The 24,176-nt window shown below is 37.7% G+C and overlaps 2 protein-coding genes across 9 annotated transcripts; one reads left to right on the top strand and one right to left on the bottom strand.

The window, feature by feature from the left end:
- Positions 1 to 143: 143 nt before the first annotated feature.
- LOC135584397 (DNA repair protein recA homolog 3, mitochondrial-like) lies at positions 144 to 16,949 on the bottom strand. 7 transcript variants are annotated; one of them, XM_065132520.1, is made up of 9 exons: positions 16,659 to 16,949; positions 14,050 to 14,107; positions 12,743 to 12,778; positions 12,561 to 12,667; positions 8,740 to 8,827; positions 8,396 to 8,568; positions 7,050 to 7,196; positions 2,275 to 2,409; positions 144 to 1,263 (listed from the first exon to the last, which is right to left on the bottom strand). In XM_065132520.1, the coding sequence occupies exons 1-9, from the start codon at positions 16,710 to 16,712 to the stop codon at positions 856 to 858; spliced, it is 1,206 nt and encodes a 401-aa protein (XP_064988592.1). In that variant the 5' UTR covers positions 16,713 to 16,949; the 3' UTR covers positions 144 to 855. The 7 variants fall into 7 exon arrangements, with proteins under 7 accessions (XP_064988592.1, XP_064988570.1, XP_064988579.1 ...); XM_065132498.1 differs by having other exon boundaries at positions 12,561 to 12,778; XM_065132539.1 differs by lacking the exon at positions 14,050 to 14,107 and having other exon boundaries at positions 462 to 1,263; positions 16,659 to 16,947.
- A 290-nt stretch (positions 16,950 to 17,239) lies between these two features.
- Positions 17,240 to 22,545, top strand: LOC135626846 (uncharacterized). 2 transcript variants are annotated; one of them, XM_065132580.1, is made up of 5 exons: positions 17,244 to 17,538; positions 18,165 to 18,321; positions 20,202 to 20,252; positions 21,581 to 21,673; positions 22,109 to 22,545. In XM_065132580.1, exons 1-5 carry the CDS (start codon positions 17,393 to 17,395, stop codon positions 22,184 to 22,186), a joined length of 525 nt encoding a protein of 174 aa, XP_064988652.1. In that variant the 5' UTR covers positions 17,244 to 17,392; the 3' UTR covers positions 22,187 to 22,545. The 2 variants fall into 2 exon arrangements, with proteins under 2 accessions (XP_064988662.1, XP_064988652.1); XM_065132590.1 differs by lacking the exon at positions 20,202 to 20,252 and having other exon boundaries at positions 17,240 to 17,538.
- Positions 22,546 to 24,176: the final 1,631 nt, after the last annotated feature.

The following is a 24,176-nucleotide window of genomic DNA, read 5'->3' as shown; positions in this document are numbered from 1 at the left end:
ATTATCATATATGATTACCAATAAAATATTCAATAAATAATATTTAAATGCACCTTGTTTGTATTCTTTTGTAATCTCCATATAATAAATAAGCATCAATATACAGCTTCATGTTCTATATAAAGACATCACTGGAAGCCAGATTGGTAAAAATTTAGAAATGCTACTACAAGCAACTATGTAGAAACTTACATTTGTTCTACTCTTCAACAGATCTGATCTACTAAAATAATACAAACAAAAAGCAATTGAGATACATCCGCGGACGAATGACTGACGATATTTACGTATGGCTGGTAAATGCTTTAACTATCGATAGCATCTTCGGATCAAATTTCGTCTTCATCACTTATTAAACAAAAAACCGAAAGATTTATGTATGGCATAAGCCTACCAAAAAGGTACTAAGGACTGTAATCTCCAATTCTCCATGATGAAGAAGTTGGCTCTGTAGCAGGCTGTGGTGTATCTATCAGTTTTCATTGCTGCTATTTCTTCAACATTGAGACTCACAAGACAAAACCTGGATAAAAGACCACAAGACTGTGGAATAAGATGTAGCCACTATAATATATACAATTAGGAGTAGTGTTCCAGTGACTTCATACACGACCTTGCTCTCATCATCTCCAAGGTAACTTTTGAAAGATTGTTGGATGCTGGATAATAGGAACAAACACCGACTTAGGATCGTTTTGAATTCGAGATGTGAACTTGCTGCTAGGAATTCCAACCTCCCAGACAAAATCTTGTGAAATTTTACTTGGGATTTCACCAAAAGCTTGAACAGAACCAGGTGAATTTAGATTAGCATAGACCAATGGCATAGGCTTTTATGTGCCATGAGCATCATCTTTATGTACTAATGCTTTGAGCCTCAACCTCAGCAACCACTTCCTCATCAGTAGTCTGCATGGAAATTATTTCCTCCTGTGTATCTTTGCTTGAGATTTCATCTTTGTAACTTCTGTTATTTGTATCAGCCTGTGTCAGTTTCTCTTTGAGCTTGATCATCAGCTCTTCCCGGACAACTTCATTTTCAGCAAAATAACGTTTTAAGGCATCTTTACCATGGAAATTTTGACCATTTAAGCAGTAATACGCAACCCCTGTTTTTGTAATGAACTGATGCTTGCAGCCTAACTCTATAACCTCTGAGTCACGGCTTATCCCTTTCCCAAATTCAAGTTCAAGCTGCACTTCCTTGAAAGGAGGAGCATGCTTGTTCTTCACAATTTTTACCTTGATCTGGGTACCTAAAACCTGCCAAATAACCAAGACATGTTTGCATTGCAAGAGAAAACACAAGTTTTTCATCAAGTACTTCATCAAACCAATTTTACAAAGGAGCTCTGTAAGAAAATATAATTTTAGCACCTAAAAACCCACCAGTGAAATACTGTAGAGAATCTAGAGATAACATCATAATCAATCAAGAAAATAGGAGTGAGTACTAAAAAACTAAAGTAGTTGTGATGTTTACTTCCACATCCAGGAGCATAAACTTGCATGCATTTACATTTCGAATAAACTTTTATGTTAATTATTCCTCAAAATGAGAAACATCTCAATTATTAAAGATATCCCTAGAAACAAGGCATCCCATCAGGAACTTATGGATCCTATATATGTTCTGCAAAGCTTAAAAAAGGAAATTTGTCACATAGAGAAAAGAAAATTTTAAAGTCCTCCACATATCCTTTTTCTCTCATGCTTTCACTTCCTTCACTTTTAGATTTACTCTATTACTGCTCAAAGGTTCCATTGTATCATATTCAGAGGTATGTATTTTAATTTCTAGCTAAAATCTGTTCAACAGTGAAATATGCATCTGCCAAATTTGGGCCACATTAAAGGGTACCTTAAACATCGTAATGGAAAGAATTACTCATAACCAACTCTATATAGCTAAGATGTGCTGATAAATTATTTTCTAAATCAGAAGTCATACCATGTTTAAAACTAGTATGTAGTTTACGTATTTACAAGTGAAGTTCTTCTTTATCGAACATCCATCTAAAACTTAAGGTCCAAATTTTCAACCATATTCACTAGGCATTCAATAAAAAAATCATATAAAGTTTAATTTTAAGGTCCAAAAGAGAATCATATACCTGAACCAAACTTTTGAGCTAAAATATTAAGGGTTAATTTTACCACATTGTAACATCATGCAGTGAACCACAGTCACGAACAATTTCTACAAAATAACTAATTTATGTACCTGAAACATCCTGATTCACAAGTCATAAGAAAAATAAAAAGGTCAATTACCTCTTCACCTTTTTTAATGAGACCTGCTATTTTAGTACTTAATCGAACAGATGCATAAAACTTCAAGGCGTTGCCACCACAAGTAACTTCAGTTGGTCCTTTGAATCCTCCAAATGTGCTCAGCTTCGATCTTACCTATAAAAACAATAATTTAACTTCCATAACACAACTGAACTTTAGTGTTGAAACTTCAAAAAAATTGCACAAAATAATTCTTGCTTTCAAAGAGTAGTGAACATAACAATTTGGAATAAGTATTTCTCCAATTATACTTTACTAAAATGTTGTTGAACAATGTCCAACATCTGATATTCTTGTTCAAATGGATTTTGGATTCAAGGCCATAAGACCAATGTAAGAATTAAGAAATACATCATTAGTACAATATGCTTAAGATGACTAGACATTCTTTCCCTATCCACTAATGCTAGGAGGGGTGTGTTAGTTGGCACAATGAACCCCATAAACTTAATTCCTAGGCAGCCTTTGAGAAAAGGTTCCATGTCAAACTCTACCGACCACCATTCAATGGATAGGCAGTGATCTTGAAATTCAAGAATTGCCCTTGTCTCATCAAGCTAGTTAATTTATTCACTTCAAAAATGAACAAACAAATACAATGTAGTTCACTTTTAATGTGATTTGAATCAACAATCCGCAACATGAGCTGAACAATGTTTCTGATTAACAGGATAAAATTAGTTTGCAGGCTGTTTTCCATTCATCATCCTTTGGAATTATAGATTTCCCTTACAGCCATCATCCTCCTAACCCTCCCTTATTGACATAGACCAAGTTCTCAAGCCATTTCTTCTGCTGACTCCTCATTACACTTGCAAGTTGTCTTAGTGGAAGGTTAGTTTGCCTAGAAAAAGGAGATACGATATCTGTTAGAATCGAATAATGAATAGTGAGCCAAATTAGTCAAGGCACCAAAATGATAATTAAACACCAATAAAACTCAAATGTTTATATTGTTTAGACTTTAGAATATAAACAATTTATGACATATGAGACACTACCAACTCCAATTTATTTAGCCAACTCTTGAAACTCTTAACTATGTGAGACTAAACTTTATCTTATCTTATGACAAATTTAGCATATTTTCCTTTCACAACATTTTCCTCTTTCTTGTCTGAATGCTCGTCTCCTCTTTCTCCTATTTGATGAGTGAGGCTTGTCTTCCCCTCCATACATGAACCTCATTTTTCTCAAACTTTTTTTTAGAGAGTTGTTGAATGATCTAGGTCAGATGCATTTATTAACTTCACTAAGTGCAGTACCTGCTGTTGTAAAACTCTATTCATTCTAGTATAGTTAAAAGTGCTAGGCATCCAAAGGCACCACAATCCAAAAATGCCCGAGGCACTAGGTGCTCAATCGAGCGAAACGAGACGCTCCCAAATATTATAATTTAAAAATTATATATCATGATTAATAAAAAATAAACTAAATCAAAAATTGTTTGAGTAGCGAAAATGAAAAAATAAAATACTAAAACACATCAAACTTCCATTCATTTAAAGTACCAAACTATATTGTCCATATTCAATATCAAAATGATAAAATAAAATAAGATTAACATCAAAGATCATTAAAATCCAGTTCATCATCTTCAATCTTGTCACCATCTAAAGTTGCAACCAAGGATTTTAATAACGTTCTGTATCGCCTGATATGAGCGGTACGTGGACCGGTCCGCCAGCAAACCGGTACGTGGACCGCCCGCTACTAGGCGGTATCAGTCTTTTGGCTCTGTATTGGGTGATATGGGACTGTATCGGGGGTAACGATCGAAATTTCGACGTTACCGACCTGTATCGGTTGATATCAAGTGATAACGAGAGAAATAAAGCCCTCGCGGAAGAAGAAGTTGCCTCCCTCCGACCTTAACTCCTCTGCTTCTGGTCCCGACCTCCCTTGCCAACCTCGTCGTCAAGAATCGCAGCCGCTTGAAGAAGCCCTCGCGGAAGAAGAAGCTGCCTCCCTCCAATCTTGACTCCTCTGCTTCTAGTCCCAATCTCCCTTGCCGACCACGTTGTCAAGAACCGCGACCGATTGAAGAAGCCCTCGCGGAAGAAGAAGCTGCCTCCCTCCGACTTTGATGACTCCGCTTCTGGTCCTGACCTCCCTCGCCAACCTTGTCATCAAGAACCATGGCCACTTGAAGAAACCCTTGCGGAAGAAGAAGCTGCCTCCCTCTGACCTTGACTCCTCTGCTTCTAATCTCGTCATAACTCCTCTCATAGCGACATCGTTGGACGATGGAACTCGACCCAGAGCCGCCTTTGTAAACCACCTTCGTCGTCGCTCATTTCTATTGAGGATGTCGAACTCAAAGGGTTTTATACCCATTTTTAGGCGTACCGCTCGATACCCTGTACCGTACCATACCGAGCAAAGCTCGGCACACCGGTATGGTACGAAGTTAAAAACCTTGACTGCAACAACAATCCAAAACACTAAAAAGTAGCACTAATCACTACAGTAATAGCAATAATAATCAACATTTTACAAATGATTCACTACAGCAGGCAGGCAGCTATTCTAAGTTTAAATTGACAAACAGCAATGAAGTGGCAGCGGTGAACGGGGAAGAAGGCAGCAGTGAACGGGGAAGAGGGACGAGGCTGTAGGATGGCTGCGGTGAATGGGGAAGAAGGCAGTGATGAATGGGGAAGAGGGAAGAGGCTATAGGAGGGCTGCAGTGAAGGGGGAAGAAGGCAGCAGTGAAAGGGGAAGAAGGCAGTGATAAACCGGGAAGAGGGAGGGGAAGAAGGAAGAGGGAAGAGACTGCAGTGAACGTAGGAGGGCTGTGGTGAACGAGGAAGAAGGTAGGAGGGAGGAGGAGAAGCAGCTGCCAAAGGGAGGAGAGATATACCGGGAGGGAGGAGAAGCCGCTGCCAGAGGAAGACGTTGTCGCTAGCGTCGCTGCTGGAGGAAGATGTCACTGCTGTCGAAGGAAGACGCTGTCATTGCCGTTGCTGCAGTCGTTCGGTGATGGGAGGAACTCCGCAGCCGTGCAGAAACGAGGGCTAATTACAGGTTACCCCATGCAGCTAGCTACCTTTAACATCCTGGTCCCTACGCTTTAAATAGTTACATTGACATCCCTATAGTTATGGAAGTGAAACAACTATGTCCATTTATTCTAACGACGTCAGTTTTACCAACGAAAACACGAAAATAAAGGCAAAAAATATAATTTTAACGTTCTAGTTGGTGGTGGCGGACGGTGGCACTGCTGACGTCGATGCCAACGCAGTTGCCGAGTCTTTCATCACTCTGCATCTGCAACGGCGCTCCGTCACCACGAAATCAAAGTCCGTTGCCAAAGCCATCACGGAGATCTGCCGCCTATCAAAGCAGGACCCAAAGATGTGTGCCCCCCTCGCTGACACCGACACTAACACCGTGCGCCTCCTTACTGCCCACCTCCTCAACAACCACTACCACCACTCGTCCACGGGAAAGGCCCAGGAGAACACCGTCGTTGCCCTCCTCAACCTCTTCATCTCCACCTGTGAGGTGCTTATGTGCACCTTGGGCATCCTTGACACCCTCGCCGCCGCCCTTCGCCTCCTCTCCCCCATCATTGCCCAGTTGCCGCCGCCCTTCGCCTCCTCTCCCCCATCATTGCCCAGCACACGACTGCAACTCTTTACAACCTCCTCTTCGTTGAAGCGTATCGCTCCATTATTGCCCTCGTCGAGGGTTCTGGAGAGCAGGTAGGGGAGCCAACTGCAAGGTCTTGATACTTTCGAGACTGGCACCGATGACTCCATGCCGCAAATGCCACTTTATGACGGAGCCGCAGGGTGCTCCGTCGTCGCTCTGCATCCACCACCTAGATGTTTTAGGGGTAATATGTAATTAGTCCCATAAACGAAGTGAGAAAGAGTTTCTGCATTAGGGCTCATGCCAAGGTTCGCAATACCGTACCGTACCGGTATTTCGACCTAGGCTCGGTACCGGTACGGTACGGTATACTCTCGGACCGGTAATAGTCGGTCCGCGTACCGACAACCTGTCGGACCGGTACGGGTATACCGAGCGGTACGGCTCGGTACGGCAGATCCTGGCTCATGCATGGACAGGTCTCAATCGAACTCCGTAACCGTTGACGTTAGATCTAATTGGACCTAGGCTCGGTACCGGTACGGTACGGTATACCGAGCGGTACACCCAGGTGTACCGAGTACTGTAGCACTACTACAGTACCCGACAACCTGTCGGACCGGTACGGGTATACCGAGCGGTACGGCAGATCCTGGCTCATGCATGGACAGGTCTCAATCGAACTCCGTAACCGTTGATGTTAGATCTAATTGGTTCAATCGAACCAAATAAATTATTTGGTTATAAGTCCGCCCGAACCTTTACAACCCAAAGATCTAGATTGTCAAGGTTACTACATATGGCCCAACTCTTAAACCTCTTAGCCATGTGGGACTATTCCTTAACCTTTCCCCCACAATGGCAATAGATAAACAATACCTTCCAATCTTAGACTCCACAGGTTGATTTTTGTGCATTATGGACATGACCATTGAGCATTGCAGTAGGTGAGCTTTGTGTTATGACATAGACAATTGAGCAGTCAAGTGTATGTTGCACCTTAGTCCTGTTTAGAAGAGTTTAACAGAACAGATCTAAACAGGAAGAGAAATACATCACTTCAATTTACTTCCAGATAGACACTATGACAGTCCCAGAAAGAAAATTCCACCATATCATCCAAAAAACATGCTCAAAACTCATTTTAGATTTACCTGATTTACAAATAGCAAGATTGTCTGGGAGAGAGATAGAGAATGGCTCAACTTTCGAAGAGCTTGGCTCATCAGTCTTGCTTGAAGGGCCATATGCACATCTCCCATATCACCATCTAGCTCACTTTTAGGCACAAGAGCTGCCACCTGAAATTCAAATGAAAAGGTGGAAGAAACAAGAAAATGTTGATCAATCTGATCAAGTTAGCAAAAGAAAATAATATTCAACAAAAACACTACATGCGATGGCTAAGCATCACTCAGAAAATGTCACAATGATAGATGTTCATGACTTTATATCTTAAAGAGTAATACCTACAGGAAAACAGTGCAACAGCAAATTTCAAGAAGTACCTTATCAGAAATGCTACAATAAAAAAGAACTAATTTCCTAAAATTACTGATAGTGATAGCTAACTACATGAAATGCCACCTTCACCATGTTCCACCCAAAGATCACCACCCAGCTCACTTGATCTAGGGCTAAGGTTGTCATCACTGCTAAAACCAACATGCCACAATGAATCATGGACATATTCATCAGTAGGGAATGTGTGAATATCATCTTATAGTTTAATAATAATACACTAGCATATGTACAATGTCAGCATCTTACCCTCATGTGACATCATTAAACTCGGGTGATGCTCCTAACCTGAAGCTTTCCATTCTGCCAAACATCAAGTGGGATATGTCTAAAAGTTATTTGATGGCCTTAAGATGAGTATACCTACAAAAAAATTTCAATTCATCCACTTTTCTGCTATCAAATGCAAGGTATTCATGACACCTTATTTCTGCATTTCAATGATGATAAGCAACAAAGAGAACTTGCTTAAACTAATGAAGCTTAATAACTTAAGCATTCTCACCCACTAACAATCAAAGGTTGCACCACATTTGAAACATTTTGATCACCATTGTGTCATGTTTAACTGAATTTTTCCTATTCAGATGCATGTTCATGTCATTGATTTTGGTCTTAACACCTAAATAAATTTGTAGGGGTATCCAAATTACTCCTTTACTATCCAAATAAAGCTTCTTACTTTCATCTAAAGTTCATGCAATAGAAGAGAGTTCTCATGATCCTGCTTTCTTGATTTGTTCCTAAACTCATTATTTTTGACTACTGTGAGACTTTAACCTGACTGGAATGCAAAATCATTTTACATCAGATGTAAGTAAATTTTAGAATCAAACTAAGCAAACAGAAATCGTGCATATTGCAAAGTAGGGCAGAACCAGGTACTAAATTTTGAAAACTATACATAAGAACCATACTACAGAAGGAAGAAGAATGAAAGCCTAAGTGGTAAACAGAAGTTATAAATCCCTCTACCTACACTGTCCACAACCACAACATCAACAGCACCACTTCGGATCAGAGTGTTCACAAGATTAAGTGCCTGCTCACCACAATCTGGCTGTGAGAGGAGTAGGTTTTCAGTTTTAACACCTATGGACTCTGCCAATGATGGATCCAGAGCATGCTCAGCATCTACAAAAGCACAGTAACCTGTGGAAGAGAAACAGAGAAGTACTATAAAAAAATACTGAAATATAAATAACTTAAAGATCTAATGACCTGCAAGTAGGGAAAGGTCAAGGGATTTTGATTTGTTTTCACCTTTAAATTGTTAAACAAGTACACTAAGAGATCAAAGCATGACATGGTAGCCAAAGTTACCTCCATTCTTTTGTGACTCAGCAATCACATGCAGAGCAAGAGTTGTTTTCCCAGAAGCCTCTGAGCCATAAATTTCCACAACACGTCCCTGTTAATGTGTAATAAGATAAATAAACTGATGGGTGATCTAAGATACAGGGTGGGAGTTGACCCCCCCAGAATGAGGGACCAGCTAAGATAAGTTAAATAACAATATGATATTTATTGTACTATTTGAAAATTGGAACACTCGGCATCCATCATAAACATCTGTATGCACAAACAAGATAATCGAAAGGAAACAAACAATCAAGCAATAAGAAGATTATTAAAATGTGATTCAATAACAGAACCATGACCGACAAGTCCTAGCTAATGTCACCGAGTGAAACTACATTTGTATTGTTGTATGGTTTTGGGGTTTCAAGTCCTACCACAAGAACAAGTTTTAGAAAATCCAACAAAGATGACACAACAAAGAGGGAAGAACCCAGGAAACATTTTCTTCAAAAAGGTTAGCAGTAAGAAAATGGAACAGCATGATAATCTCAGTTAAGTCTAGCCCCAAGAACAATCTGACATGAAAATCAAGCAAACTAACTCAAAGAACATTTCAAAAAATCCGCTATGCTGTGTCTTAGGACTAAGAAAAATGGAACAGCATGAGACAATAAATTATGTCTAGACACAAGAAGGCATCATTTCACATTTGTACCCATTACCTATTTATTCAAAGATAATCCTTCACACATCCCAATTTTGGCCATCTTTTATCTTGATATATCCAAACAGCGACATACGCTAAACATCAATAAAGTTATATATAGCAAAGATTTAAATCTCGATCTAATATTTGTTTGAGTAATATACCAAACTGATATAATACCAGTATAATGAATGGTTTTAAAAAATAAATATTAATTGGTAACAATCTATATGATCCAGTAGTGCTCTTTGTTCAGACCGATAAATATTGGTCAGTGCTGAAACCATGGTGTATATATAGCAAGGTTCGCTGTACCGTACCGTACCGGCGTTTCGACCCGGGCTCGGTACGGTATGGTACCGGTGTACCAGGTGGTACATCAGGGCGTATCGAATATTTTTTTTATTTTTATACTGTAGCAGTGCTACTAGCACTGTAGCGGTACCGGACGGTCCGCGCACCGATAATCTGTCGGACAGGTACATATCGCCCAGTACGGGCGGTACGCTTCGATACAGTAGACCTTGATATATAGTATGCTTAAAGATTCTTGAATGTTATGTAAAATCTAGAATAAACATCAAATTGCATTTACTGTATCATTACATTAATCTTTTTAAGTGCGAGGTGGTTTGTAATTTCAGACAAATGTATGTTGAGTCCTCTTTCTGCAGAGAGGGGTGGTGATATAAATAGACTTTTGAGTCTTATCAAGCCTGCATATGTCTCCAGTAGAGTTCAAGTTACTTTAGATAGAAACTTTCTAATTAAGCAATTTGCACGAACAAGCCCATAGCTTTCCATAATGCCACAAACAAGCACCTTTTGGAAAATTGCAAAAATCTGGCCTAGATCTTCTAAAACCCTAAGATAGCAATTCTTTGTTTGGTAGCAGACCACTAATGTTTTCCAGAACCACGATCTAGTTTGCAGCAAGTGGAGGATTTGAAAAGAGCCCTCATCTATGAAATTACCTCTTTTCTTTCTCCTTTCCACCTCATAATCTTGAGGTTTTCTTCCTCCCCTAGCACATGGACACAGCCAAAAAGGCAAAAACAACTCATCATTCCCATCAACAAATTAGCACCTATCATCATCAGAGACTCCACCACCACCTTCTGTTGGTGCAACCATCCTCATCCACACATTAGCACTTATTGTTGCTGCCACCATCACCGCCTCGTCGCATACAACAACCACCATGCCATCATTCTCCTCAATAACATCACCACTTATGCTTCTCAGGGTGTTGCTGCCACTGCCACCATCATCGCCACAATCTTCTCCTCACAATGACCATCACCATCACATACTCCACGTTCTTCTCATCATTGACAATATCACTCTTGTCACCATCTTCGTGACACTAGTATTATCGTTAATACCTATGCCTCCCATGGCGAGGCCCCAACCACCTTCTCCTCCTCACAAGCAATCACCACCGTGCATCCTCTGCATTCTCCTTTTGCTAACACCACTACCCTTATCATCACCTTCATCTCTAATGGCATGTCCACCACCAACATTCTATTATTTGTTATAACATGGCATGGTATGCATTGAATATAAAACAGTATGCATCACTAAAATAAAGTATTCTAGTACTAGTTATATTCTAGCATGGTATGCGATAGCTATATCAGGACACAAGTAAATAAACCCTAGTATAGCATTAAGAAATTCAAACACAGTATTTTCAACAGAATCAAAAGACTTCTACTCCTATAATCTGTTATGAAAGATCATGGAATGCATAAGACATAACACGCTATGCATAACTGGTGCATAAATGACAAAATGGTATTAATAAATTATGACATGGCTAGTCGATTGAAACAACAAATTCTTACACTATTTCCTTAGGTATATTAGGATACAAGTATACTAGCATGCACAAGACATTAAGGTAGTGAAGGGTGATTTACAATTATAATACTAATTTAACATGGATAATTTTTAATGAAACCAGAACATCTTTATCTAAAAGGAAATTCATAAAAGTAATCCAACTTTTGAGGCAAATTTATGATATGAAACTTTTCGAGGGCTTTTGGCGAAATTATAGGTAAACCGAGGAGAAGAAACTCTTCACAAATGTAACACATACCTAATGCAAGAAGTGGGGCATACAATGTGTCCTCGGACAATAAAAGAGTTCCAGGATGATCTATGTACCAATGAATCTCAACTCTTTTTTCCCCAATGTAAATGTACACATAACGGCATATGTCATAATTTAGATTCTGATGGAAATCAAATCCTAATTATTGTGCATATACATGTAAAGATATAGTACATATAATAAGTGTGCACATCCAGATAGCTAGGCTACTTTCAATCCAATATCAGTTGGACTATCCACAGACCATTAATCTGGTACATCTAAAGGAAAAGTAAGCTACTTGTATCATATTTAATCCTTTCTAAGTGTCAATAAGTCCGAGCCCAAGAAGTCTAAAAACCTAACTTGGTTTGAATTATGTCTCAGCTGTGAAAACAAGGTGGTTGAACTATTTTTGAAGTTATGATGCTCAGTTGGCACGGCCCTTACATCATCCTTGTTTTTTATCCTTTTTATAATCAAGTTTTAGTCTGTTTCTACTGTAAAATTTCCTTAATCCAAGTTAGGACCTTCCGTATTTCACTTCAGACCTCAGTATCATGTAAGTGTCCTGATGGCACTAAAGCTGCAAAAAAAAAAAAAAGAAGAAACAAACACGGGGCACCTTTATGTCTACTAGGCTATTACATGACAGATCTGCATCATTATTGAACTAATATCCAGAGCATGAACGGAAAAGGGAAATTTGGTTCTCGGCTTCTTGCTAGTTATTCTGAAATTCCAAAACTCAAAAGCAATAATCTAACCTAAACATGCAAGTCACATTTAGACAATACTTGCAAATAGAGGCCACATTTTTTAGATTATCTGGTACTATATTCAATAAACTAGAACAATAAAAAAATGTTGCAGTGCACATTTTTTCTGTCAATCTATTGCAGAAAAAGACATTTGGGATCAGAAAAATCCATGATAAATGACGTCATTAAGAGGTTCTACTTGAGAACATGAGAAAAAATTCAATCAAGAACATCTTAAAAATCATTCCAGAACTAAATCTCAATTCTTAATGACCTTTGGAAGCCCACCAATGCCCAATGCTATATCCAATGCAAAAGAGCCTGTTGACACTACAGGAACTTCTCTAGGAGCATGCGAACGACCAAGCCACATGATTGCCCCTGTACCAAATTGAGCGGTTATTTGATCCAAGGCTTGTTGTAGAGCCAGGTCTTTCTTAGAAATATTATCCTCACCCGAACCACTTCCATTTGACTTTGATTTTCCTCCTCCTAGGATAGAAAGAGTTGCAAGCTCGGTTCGTATCATCCAAAAGTTGAATAGCCAATTTTAAAAACAAATTAGACACCAACTAAGAAACGATAGGATAAGGAGGTCAAAAATATCACATTAATACCATTCTTGGAGTACAGATGATATTTGCCAAAGAAGAATACAACAGCTAGTTGTTTGACAATAAGCATGCAGATTTAATAAGTGATGAATCTAGCCTTACAACAGAAACAAACTTAAAGCTCCAAATTTTTATTCGCTGCAAAATTACTATATTCATGGTTTACTATTGTCTTGTCAATGAAACACCATCATAGAAGTATATAAATAGTTGAAAAACATCTCCCAAGAATTGAATAAGGAACCACTTCTAGAGGGTGAGGATGAAACCATTAGACTAAAGTCTGGTCAGTGAAACTTTCTGTTTTACCAATCCTCTAACGCACCCCTGCAGTAATTTAGTTTCTGTGATCTTCATAGTTCCCAAAAAAGAAAAAAGAGAGTGAGAAAGAGAAAGACATACAAGAATGAAGGCATTGAATGCATGAATATGTGTCCATTCACCATCATACTCTAACAAGAAGCTCAATCAAATGATAGATACTGACAGCTGGTGGAAGCAGCTTCATCATCATATAGACAAAAATCGCAACATTAAAGGTGCTGGAACAGCTTTAGAAGACATGACAACCATTAAAAGTTGGGAGGGATAGAGAAAAAAGTCTCCAACAGCAAAAAACAGCTAACTTGCCAACTCAAGTTAATGGATAAGTATCCCAATGCTAAGTAGTGTCAGGTGATATTGATCCCTTACAGAAATCATTGTTCACCTAAAGTAAGTATCAGCCTGAGGTTGAAGCTTCAAAACTGCTGTCTGCTATGCACTTCAACAGAAGCTGGCTTCTCAAGTGCAGAAAAAGGAACAAAAAATAATTTAATGATCACAAAAGACATAAGCGCACACATATACAGCCACAAAATTCTTCGCAAGTTCTCAATCTTCAGAGAAGGACCTAGGGATTAATAAGCACAAAAAACCAAATACGGAATCCAGTATAAGAAAATGTATCAGAGGTGAATGTTCTTGCAACACAACCTGCAAAAATATGAAGTTGAAAGTTTGACCATATAGCGACACACCTTTTGCCCAACATGAAATTAATTTAGCTAAAGGGATTCACGAAAACAAAATCAAATTAGGTCTATTGTTATATTGAAAAATTACGCATGCATTTTCATATAAGGATATAGAAAAAAAATGTTTCAGCACCTTTAGAAGAGAAATTGCATAACTGAAACAGAGTGCCCAACACTCCTTGTTTATAGACCTGCCAGGAGCAAGAAAATGGTACACAGTAAAAAAGGAAATTTAAAGTTTAAACAATATACCAAATGATAGAAGCCATGCTTAAAGCACATAAGAATTTGAAGATTTATACCTAATTTAACTTTTGTGAAATGAAAGGAATGTTTTACACATACAACAAGAAAGTCATTTATAGGTTTGAGGTAAGTCCCATATTCATCCATGGAATATTCTCTACAAGCCTTTTGATCTGTCTAGTATTCTAAAATCTAAATATTAAAATGCAATGCCCAGTTGGTTATTGGCAAAGTTCGTGTGGCCACTGATGAGAGAAAAGATTTGTGCAAATTACATTGTTCATTTATATTATCAGAAATACGCAGACATATATAAGCACCCATATCAGACAACCAACACCAGTATCAAAAGTGTCTATAAACTTAATCTAGCAAAAATCAGTTTCTTTTAACCATGGCACTAATATGGACTGTCATAGACTTATGATGGTTGCTAAAACCAACATAGCCATTTATGAAAAGTTCAAGTAATGAGCCAAAGGAACCATACAAGGAATTAAAAGGACCTTTACTCATACATGGACTATTTTAATTAAAAAAACCAAGATCAATCTGTCCCAGTAAACAAAAGGTGTAACTTGTCCAACAATACACAATGGAAAAAGCAAGTTTTAACAAAATGCAGACAACTCCATGGATAGTTCACCAAACAAAGTAGGATCGTTAGATGGGCTGATTACTAGTAGTTCAAGCTTAATATTTTTTAACCACGTGTTAAAGTTTTGAAATATTGTTTTAAGCGGACAATGAGTCTATTTGGTCGAGTCCTGGCATGGAAGACATCTAAAAGTCTAAACCTCAATAAAGATATCTCACAGAATTTCATGCATCCTTTCTTAGGGAAAAGGGAAGCTTAACTTCTAAAAGAGATAACCGAGAGCACTAGCAAAGATAAAAGAGTTACAACACCAATAGTATAACATTATAACCAGGTAAGAATGAAGAACACAATAAGTATTACTCAAAGAGACTCCCAAATGCTCCAAATGTTCAAGAGTGGCGATCACAAGCACCAGCAAAGGAAGAATAGTTAAAATGCCTACAATATAACACAAGGTATGCAATATCATACCGTACGGAGTTTTTACGTTTGTTGGGAACGGTACGATATTGTATACCGAGCGGTATATATATATATAATTCGGCGACGTCGCCTCTCTCTTCTCTCAGGCGGGACGACGTCGCCTCGTTTATATATATATATATATATATATATATATAAATTAATAAATATATATTTATATATAAAGAGATTATATATATTTATATATATATATTTTTATAAAAGGCGACGTCGCCTTTTCCTTCTCCCATGCGGGGTATCGTCGCCTCATATATATGTATATATATATATATATGTGTATGTGTATGTGTATGTGTATGTGTATGTGTATGTGTATGTGTATATATATATATATATATCGTTCCGTCCGGTAATGGACGGTCCGTGTACCGGTCAGCTGACGGACTGATACGTACCGCTCGTACCGGACGATATTATTCGAAATTGCATACCTTGATATAACATACAAAGTACACAAAGAGACTCTCAAAAGATCCAAAAATTCCCAAGTACAAAAAATAAAGTATAGTCTTGTCCTAAGTCGTGAACAATTGACCTTCAGATTTTACAAATTTACCTGATAACTCTATCAATTATCCAAAACTGTGAAGCCGCCTCTACTTTATACCTGACACGTCACAAAACTATGGACAGAGACTGAGCAGATTTCTCCAATTCAAATAGTTCTTCGATAATTATACACAAACCCATTCCAGATTATGTGTAAGCAGGTGTGAAGCACAAGGTCACTTTATCACATCCTTCAAGAACATGGAATTCTTTTCCCCTTCTGAAAGAGCCATATTGAACTCTCTTGAGTTATACCCCTTGTTTCTCGGCTCCACACATACCTTCTCTGAAAGAGCACTTTGAAACTCTCTCGAGTTACAGAACCCTAAAATCCCCTGTTCCTCATCTCTTGCAAGCCCACTCTGATTCCTAGAGAAGAACCATCAAGAAATCCTCGTTTCCCCTTCTCAGAACACCTTTCCTTCTTTTAATTATCACTAACCCTTGAAATTACTAATGGATACCAAAAGGTCATGATGATCCACCAGATGATCGACTTATTCATCAACCATGAACAAGCAAAACAACTCACGACTTCTTCAAATTAAACAATTTTCAAAAGGAAAAGAAAAAGAAGGCCAATCCATTTCTCAAAACCTGGACCCCTTAGAATCAAATTCGTTCTTGATAATTCGTTTCTCTCTCTTTCCAGCAAGATGAGCAGAATAGTCCTCAACATCAGCAAGTCACTGACTAGATTATGCAAAATTACCGTATTCCTACTACCCATCAGCTTTGTTATGCTACCAAAAACCACTCCTTGCACACAAATGCAACAGAATAGAGAAATCCAAAAGAAGGAACATATATGTTCTTAGTATGATGCAAACATTAGAACGAAGAGGGAGCGAGAAGTGAAGAACCTCCGTTGAGAAGAGACATCGCTTTGGGGAAGCGATTCGGAGAAATCTCGCCATAGAGGAGAGAGGCGGAGTGCAGTAAGCGACTCCCGACTCCTTTTCTCTTCGGTTGGTATGGTGGGCGAGATCACGTCCGGCGGTGGTCGGACATACGTCGGACGATTCAGACAATACCAGTCGTTGCCACGACACTAAGTTCTGGTTTTACGTGTATATTCATAAAACGCTAGAAAATAACATGTTTGCCACTATGTATATATACATAACAACTAAAACTGACGACGTACCCAGTAGCCTACCTGTCTTCAAACTCGAGTTGGATGTGTCTTACGTTTGGGCCCCATGTGGAATGTCAAATTACGCGTACGTAGTTGCGTGATTAGCTTCGATTAGCAAGCGTTCGAAACAATGATCCTCTCCTCAGAAGGATACGTTTCTACCCAACGCGACGTACCTGTCTTGTGACTCGGATCAGGTTTTGTCTTATAGTTGGGCCCCACTGGAGCGGATAGCAATGTCAAGAGAATGGGTAGATAGGTGCCGTGTAGGTAAAAGTCTCTCTCCCCATGTCGAAGCTTGAAAGGAACAATTTCCTGCCGTCGGCGGCATATTCGAGCCTCCAATCGGATCCAAGCAAGCATATTCATCTTGCTTTTCTCCCATTTCGGTCTTCGATCTGCATAAATAAGTGCATATATAGTAATGAGTGAGACGACCGTTGCTTTGATCCTTCGACCATGAGAGGGATGAACGGATTAGAGAGCTCTTCGTCTTTATCGCCGTCGTTATCGAGCCCTTACTTCCCCGTCTTGCACAACTACCCGCTGATCTCGGCCATCCTCGCCTTCGCCATCGCCCAATCCATCAAGGTCTTCACCACCTGGTATGTGACCTGCTACGTTTGCTTGCTCATTGAGATCCTTCGAGAATTGAGATCTTTGGACTCTTCAGTGCCTTTTTCTGGCTTCTATTATCTTGATCTGGACTTCGGGCATGCTTCGTTCTAAAAAGCTTAGTTCTTGACCGGGCTTGGTTTGGCTGAGGAGTTCGATGCCGCAATTTTCTAGCCGTGTATCTGTACTGCTTAGATATTATGTTATATAGATCAAAGAGAGGACCTTTAGGCGTTCCCTGATGGTAATTGTTGCTTTTGTATGATTGCTCAATGATTGATTCATCAAAGCAAAAATTTAACGGAGGAAGAGAAACAGAACAAGACAATTGCCTGCAATCATGGAAGGGAAGCATTTCTTTTACTTTTCCTCTGAGCCATTCTCCCAATCTCCTTCTCCATAACCATACTGATCGAGTACATGAATTACACCGAAATAATAGCACTGGTCTACTGGGTTTCAATAATAGCACCAAACAAGAATTTCATTCCATGATTGTAGTTTTCTAATTCATCTTTGGCGGCTCTGTCTGAACAATTTGTATGATGGTTCTTCTAAGCATCAATGCTCGAAATAAAATAGTCATTTGTATGGATAATCATTATTAGATTCACAGGTATAAGGAAAGACGCTGGGATGCCAAGCAGCTTATTGGATCTGGTGGGATGCCATCATCCCATTCAGCAACAGTGACAGCACTAGCAGTAGCTATTGGAATTCAAGATGGCTTGGGTAGTTCTGCTTTTGCTACAGCAACGATGTTTGCATCTGTGGTAAGTCCCACTTAGTTTTTCTTTTTTCATAAATATTGTAACTATAATCACTACATGTTGATGCTTTGATGGGATGATTACACAAATGAGCCAATTTTCCAAAGTTTGTCTTGAACTTATATAAAACTTTACGTATTTTAATTGTATAAGATTTTCTATTATGGTATCCACATGTGAATTGCCAAAGTTCACATTTGTCATGTATCTCAAACCACATATTTGTTTCTTAATCTTTGGTCACTATGCAAATCCATGTGACATTATATTTAGTTGATTGTGGAATTATGTAGGATGTCTATGAGAAACTTCGACCCTTTACTTTTAGATGCCAATGCTAAATAAAAAGTAGTGAAAGGATAAGGTTTTGATATTAACCAATTTCTTGATGCCGGAGTTGATCTTAAAGAGATAAAATTTCCTCATGAATTTGTCTTGAATCTGGAACTTGTGGCTTAACTTTATCCTGGTTTTGCCAAGGAAGCAATCCCTTTTTCACCTTGAATTGGTCAAAATATGCTAAATTTCTTACCTTGTTTTCCATACCTCCCTATCCATACCTAGCTATTGACTATGGTACACAACTTTCATTATTCGCACATCGGATTGGTTATACAATAAAATGATAAACTTCTATTAACCTTCCCTTAACTGTTAAGATTTATATATTGGTATCAATGACCTTGCATTTTGACATTTCTCATGATTTGGCATTGACAATCAGATACAGTAAGTTGTGATCTGAACCTTCTAAGTATGGCCATAAAGAGGACATATAAATTACAAAATGTTAAATAAGAAATATCTGAATAATGGATATTCAAACTTCAAAGGAGTATTATATTAAGAAGTTTTGGCATGTAGTCTATTCTACAAGGGTGTCTTAAAAGTTAAAACCATAAGTATATTTCCTTATTATTTCTTCTTCACCATCTTTCTCTTTCAATATGATTTCCTAGAAAGTTGTTTTATTGAAACCACATATGGATAAGACTATAAATCTAAAACTATTTGCAACTTCGCATATAGTCACCATTGTTTTGATTTATTTGTATCGTAGGACCTACATATCCATCCATCAATGTCCAAGGAAAACTTCTCGTAGGGCCTTCTATTAATATTGGGTTATAAGCTTTCCTGCTACAACTGTTGTTCAATTTGAAAATCCTTGTTCCTCTTGTTATGCTTAACACTGGTATCTGAGCATGATCAGAAAATGCAACCATGTTAGTCATCCTTTGGTCAAAGGGCTCCAATATTAAAGTACCCACAGATTATTCTAGTGCAACACAAATTCAATGTTAGGTTTGTTGGGAGTTCATTTCTCTGTAATCATACCACATCTGACATGAGTTTTCTGGTTTTATGTTAGTTTCATCATATTTAAGTTCTATTATTTAATTTGTGGTTATATATAATATGTATGATTATGTTTGCCATCTAACTTTAACTCCATTTAAGAATAAGTTGTGTTTTATTACTTTAAGTTCCTAATCAGCCTCTTGTATAAATTGAGGTAAACAGTAAAAAAAGGAGGGTGATAGTGCACCATTACTCCTTTTATGCCTTAAGACTGGAAGTATTCAGGTATCTTCTTATCGAACATATCCTAATTTCTTATGTCATTTGGCCATGTTTGACTTAGTTCATAACCATTTCTAGAAAATTATAGAAATTGGGCAAGTTTGCTGTCTTATGACCATTTCTTTTGAGAAGCTCAAATTTATTTGCCATTCTCACATGGCCAACATGGTCCAGTGATTTCATAGCAGTTTAATGGATAAATGATGACTTTTTTTTATTAGTTAAATTATTGTCTTTTCATTGTCATAAAGCTTGATTTCACTCAGTAATGACATTTTGGGTGCACCACTCATTGGCAGGTAATGTATGATGCTTTTGGTGTTCGACTGCATGCTGGAAAGCAGGCAGAGGTATGTAATAACATCATGGCTTTCAAAAGTTTCCTTTTCAGTATCCCTTGTGATCATAGTAATGTTAGGGCCAACATGATACAAAAAGTGGCCGGAGTCTTACTAACTTTGAGCTAGACTATAAGCATCTGTTAGTGCGCTGGTGCAAGCTGGCTTATGTGAACTGGTCCTTTGATGTGGAGTTGTGAACAGCATAATTACATCCTACCTAAAATAAGAAAAGTTTTAAGAATTGTATTGGACACCAATATTGCTGATGTTCTGTCCAAGTTTACAATAATAATACGAGCCAATACACTTTCATCTTAATCTAAGTGCAAGTTAGGTGCTTGCATGTTGGTTTTTCCATAAATTTTTGCCCAAGATGTTTTATGTCGCAGTTTTAGATTTTATTGGGTTTGTACTACTATCTTAATCAAACTTGAAAACATGAATTAGGCTCCTGGCAACTTAACATAAACCGCATGCTGGGTACCCCAAATTGAACCCTTAAATAGATCGTTGATTATATAGATAGAAAATCAGCTTTTTGTTGCCGAAAAATTTTAAAACCTGATACCATTCATCTAACCAGCAACAGTATTCTTTTGTTGCTTTGATGGTATAAATATGTTGATCTGCATTGTTGCTTGTTGAGGCTGTGATTACTGGAAAATTTAAATTGGTTCTCTTTATTCTTCTTAGTAGCACTATCATCCAAGAGAGTTTGCTACAAACAAAGCCACATCTTTGTTGGCGATGCATTAGGATAGATTTTAAATCAGTGAACAGGAAATGGCAGGTCTATTTTAGCCTGATGTTTCATTTGCAAGATACTGATACAAAAAACTAGTAGAACAGAATATAGACACCTTAATATGCAAAATATTGAAAAAAAGAGAGAATACAATACAACATGCATAGAGCAATTAAAAAATTAATATTATATGTAACAACTCTTCAAAACTCTTTAGGATGCCATGGTTATAAATCATGATAAAACATAACAAGTAATTGACAAGCATCCTCGATCTATTCATCAGGAATACAATAGCATAATGCTTCAGAAGTATAGAGAAAGAAAACAGAAGTGAGATGTGGTCGTCATTTTAATTTCATCAACCATTTTGATACTAAAATATGAGCTAGTATCAAACCTTGCATCTAGGGTGATTGATCCATCTTATTCATAAAAAAAATTTGTAGTGTTTCCAAAATATTTCAATAATGTGTTAGTTATGGAATAATAGCTTGCTAGTTTTTTATCCTTCAAAGGTATCTTACAGTTTTGAAAATGAACTGCTCGTCTCTTTTGCATTAATAGCTTCTGTTAATTTCTGCCATCCCAGGTGTTGAATCAAATTGTGTATCAACTTCCAGAAGAACATCCTTTGGCTGACACTAGACCGCTGCATGAACTTCTTGGCCATACCCCTCTTCAGGTTTGACACACAATGCTGTAAACTTGTATGCCTAATAGCTATTGACCATCCAACATGGAACATCTTGTTCTCTTGAATATGAACATGTACACACACATTGCTAATTACTACTTTCTCAAACTAACAGGTTTTCATGTTCTACTTCAAACCGATGTCCCAATAGATTGTTTATCATTCTTAACAAATGGTTATCGATGCCCTACTAATGGTCAAAGTATCTTTGTTTTCCCCTGATTGGCAACTTTTATATTGGCAAATTAAGCATTTTGCAACCACTGTCAGAGTAATTTTTCCTCAAATGTTGTGTGCCAACCTAAATTACTTGGATTGGCTTAGTGTCTAGGTTGTAATCATAGTTTAACCATTAGATTCTATGATTTAAGAGTAACTCTATCTTAACAATAAACTATGCTCCATCTTGTTACATTTTCTCAGGTCACAGCTGGTGCTATCTTGGGGTTTTTCGTAGCTCTCTTATCTCGATTAATCAACAAATTTGCGGGTGGAGCATGACATCCGGAACGATGAAGACAATCATTGACACCAGGCTGCAGCTTCTAGTTACAAGTGGGGAAATAGGTTTTCCAGCTAGTCAGCCAGGTTGGTCACTTCAAGATGGACATTTTAACCCATAATTAGTATGATGACTGATGAGGATGCTATTTGCAGAAGACATAGATCCATTCTTTCTGTGATATCATTCTTGTCTGCGTCCATGTGTCTAAGTTTGATAGATTAGTCATTGTTGTATGCATGCATCCATGTGTGTAAGTTTGATAGATTAGCCATTCTTGTATTGTATTTAACCATTCTTCCACTTGCTGTATGCTTGATTGTGCATGTTATATAGGAGAAGGACAGTATTTTCTTTTTGCTGTTTTCTACCTTATGGTGATCAATGATTTCATGATGAAAGATATCGTCTTCTTAGTGAATCATGCATGATACAAGGATCAGGATAAACAAGAAGGCCTGGAGATTTTTTGACATGGGAAGGAAATTAAACTCCCTATTTCTCAACAACAGGTTATAGACCTTGTGAATGACTATGAATTTGATGTAGCCATTGTTCACTCTTTGAAGTACCGAATGAGGTATTACTCTCGGTCTAGCTTGATGTTTATACAATATCATTAATTTAACTTCTCTATTGTTACACTTGATGATACTCACTGGTAAATACGAATCTGAATTCAGATTACCTACCTACGTATCGGAATACAAACTCAACTTAAACTTCTAACGTATGTACATGTCGATGACATCGGTATCACCTTGATCTGATCCCAAAGGAACTTCCACATGAAACCTAACATGGAACCCTTCTTCTTGTCCGCCTCGAGAACGTCACAGTCGTTCCATCTCTCTCTTCTCTGCCTAAATAAATCTGCTGGAAAATTGTGAGGACCGGAGGCCATTGTGTTCATTTTCTTCTCTTCCGTTTCTTTTAGAGAGGAAAAGAAAACCATGGGGGTGGGAAAGGAAGAAGAGATAGGAAGATGGATATGAAATAATATTATCTAAACCAAACCGGTTTGGTATATATATTTTCAAAAACCCCAAAACTGGAGGTTTTTCATCTAAAATGTACAATATTAATGGAAGTATATATATATATATATATAATCTCAAGAAAGCAGAGCAGCCTCAAAAGCAGATTACAACTCTACCAATCAAACGTCAACAAAATGTAAGTCCAAATGACCGGAATGGAATGCTTAAAAGTGAATTAACAGTCTGCGTTTCCCACAATTTTAATGTTTTCAAATAAAATGGAAAATAAAAACGAAGAAAAATATCTTCAATTGCATGGACATAATCAAACCCAAAATGCCAAAATATTTAGAGAGAGATTACAGGATTAGATGACAAATTTTTGTTGCTTTTTTCTCAACTTAAATAAAAGCGAAAATGCCATTTTTTAAGAAAAAATATATAAAAATATTTACCTCTTTAATTCATAGCCTCTTCACTGCACACAAACAAAGCATCAAAATGCCAGATGTTATCCACTGAAAAGAATGGTTACTTGAGGATTTCCATGTAGACTTTAGTGGAAGACCAAATTTTCTGCAGACAGTTTCCTGCTGACATAATCGTAAACAAGCAAACCAATTACTAGACTCCACAACACATGGCTTCTTATTTTATTTTACATATTTGGAAAATGAGCAAACTCATTCAAAAATAGGCAAATAATATAAACATACTTTGATATCCACAAAGAGAAAGAAAACCCAAAGACTCATTTTCTAATGGTATTGAGATATGATCAGACCTGATGATTGGAGTATCATCACATGCTTGATATCAAACACCATAGAGCAGTCTGTGGGATTTCCATGAAGAGAATCACATGCTTGATATCAAACACCATAGAGCAGTCTGACTCTTTTAACTTCATATAGTTTTTGAAAGTTTCTCCAATTCAATCTATATAGACTATCTACAGGCTTCAGAGAGCTAAGCCACCACATCTTGAGGGTGGGATTGAACAGCCAGC

The sequence above is a fragment of the Musa acuminata genome, chromosome BXJ1-3 (genome assembly GCF_036884655.1).
Source record: "Musa acuminata AAA Group cultivar baxijiao chromosome BXJ1-3, Cavendish_Baxijiao_AAA, whole genome shotgun sequence".
NCBI lineage: Eukaryota > Viridiplantae > Streptophyta > Magnoliopsida > Zingiberales > Musaceae > Musa > Musa acuminata.
Note: the sequence above shows the minus strand (reverse complement) of the source record. Positions and strands in the feature narration are given on the sequence as shown.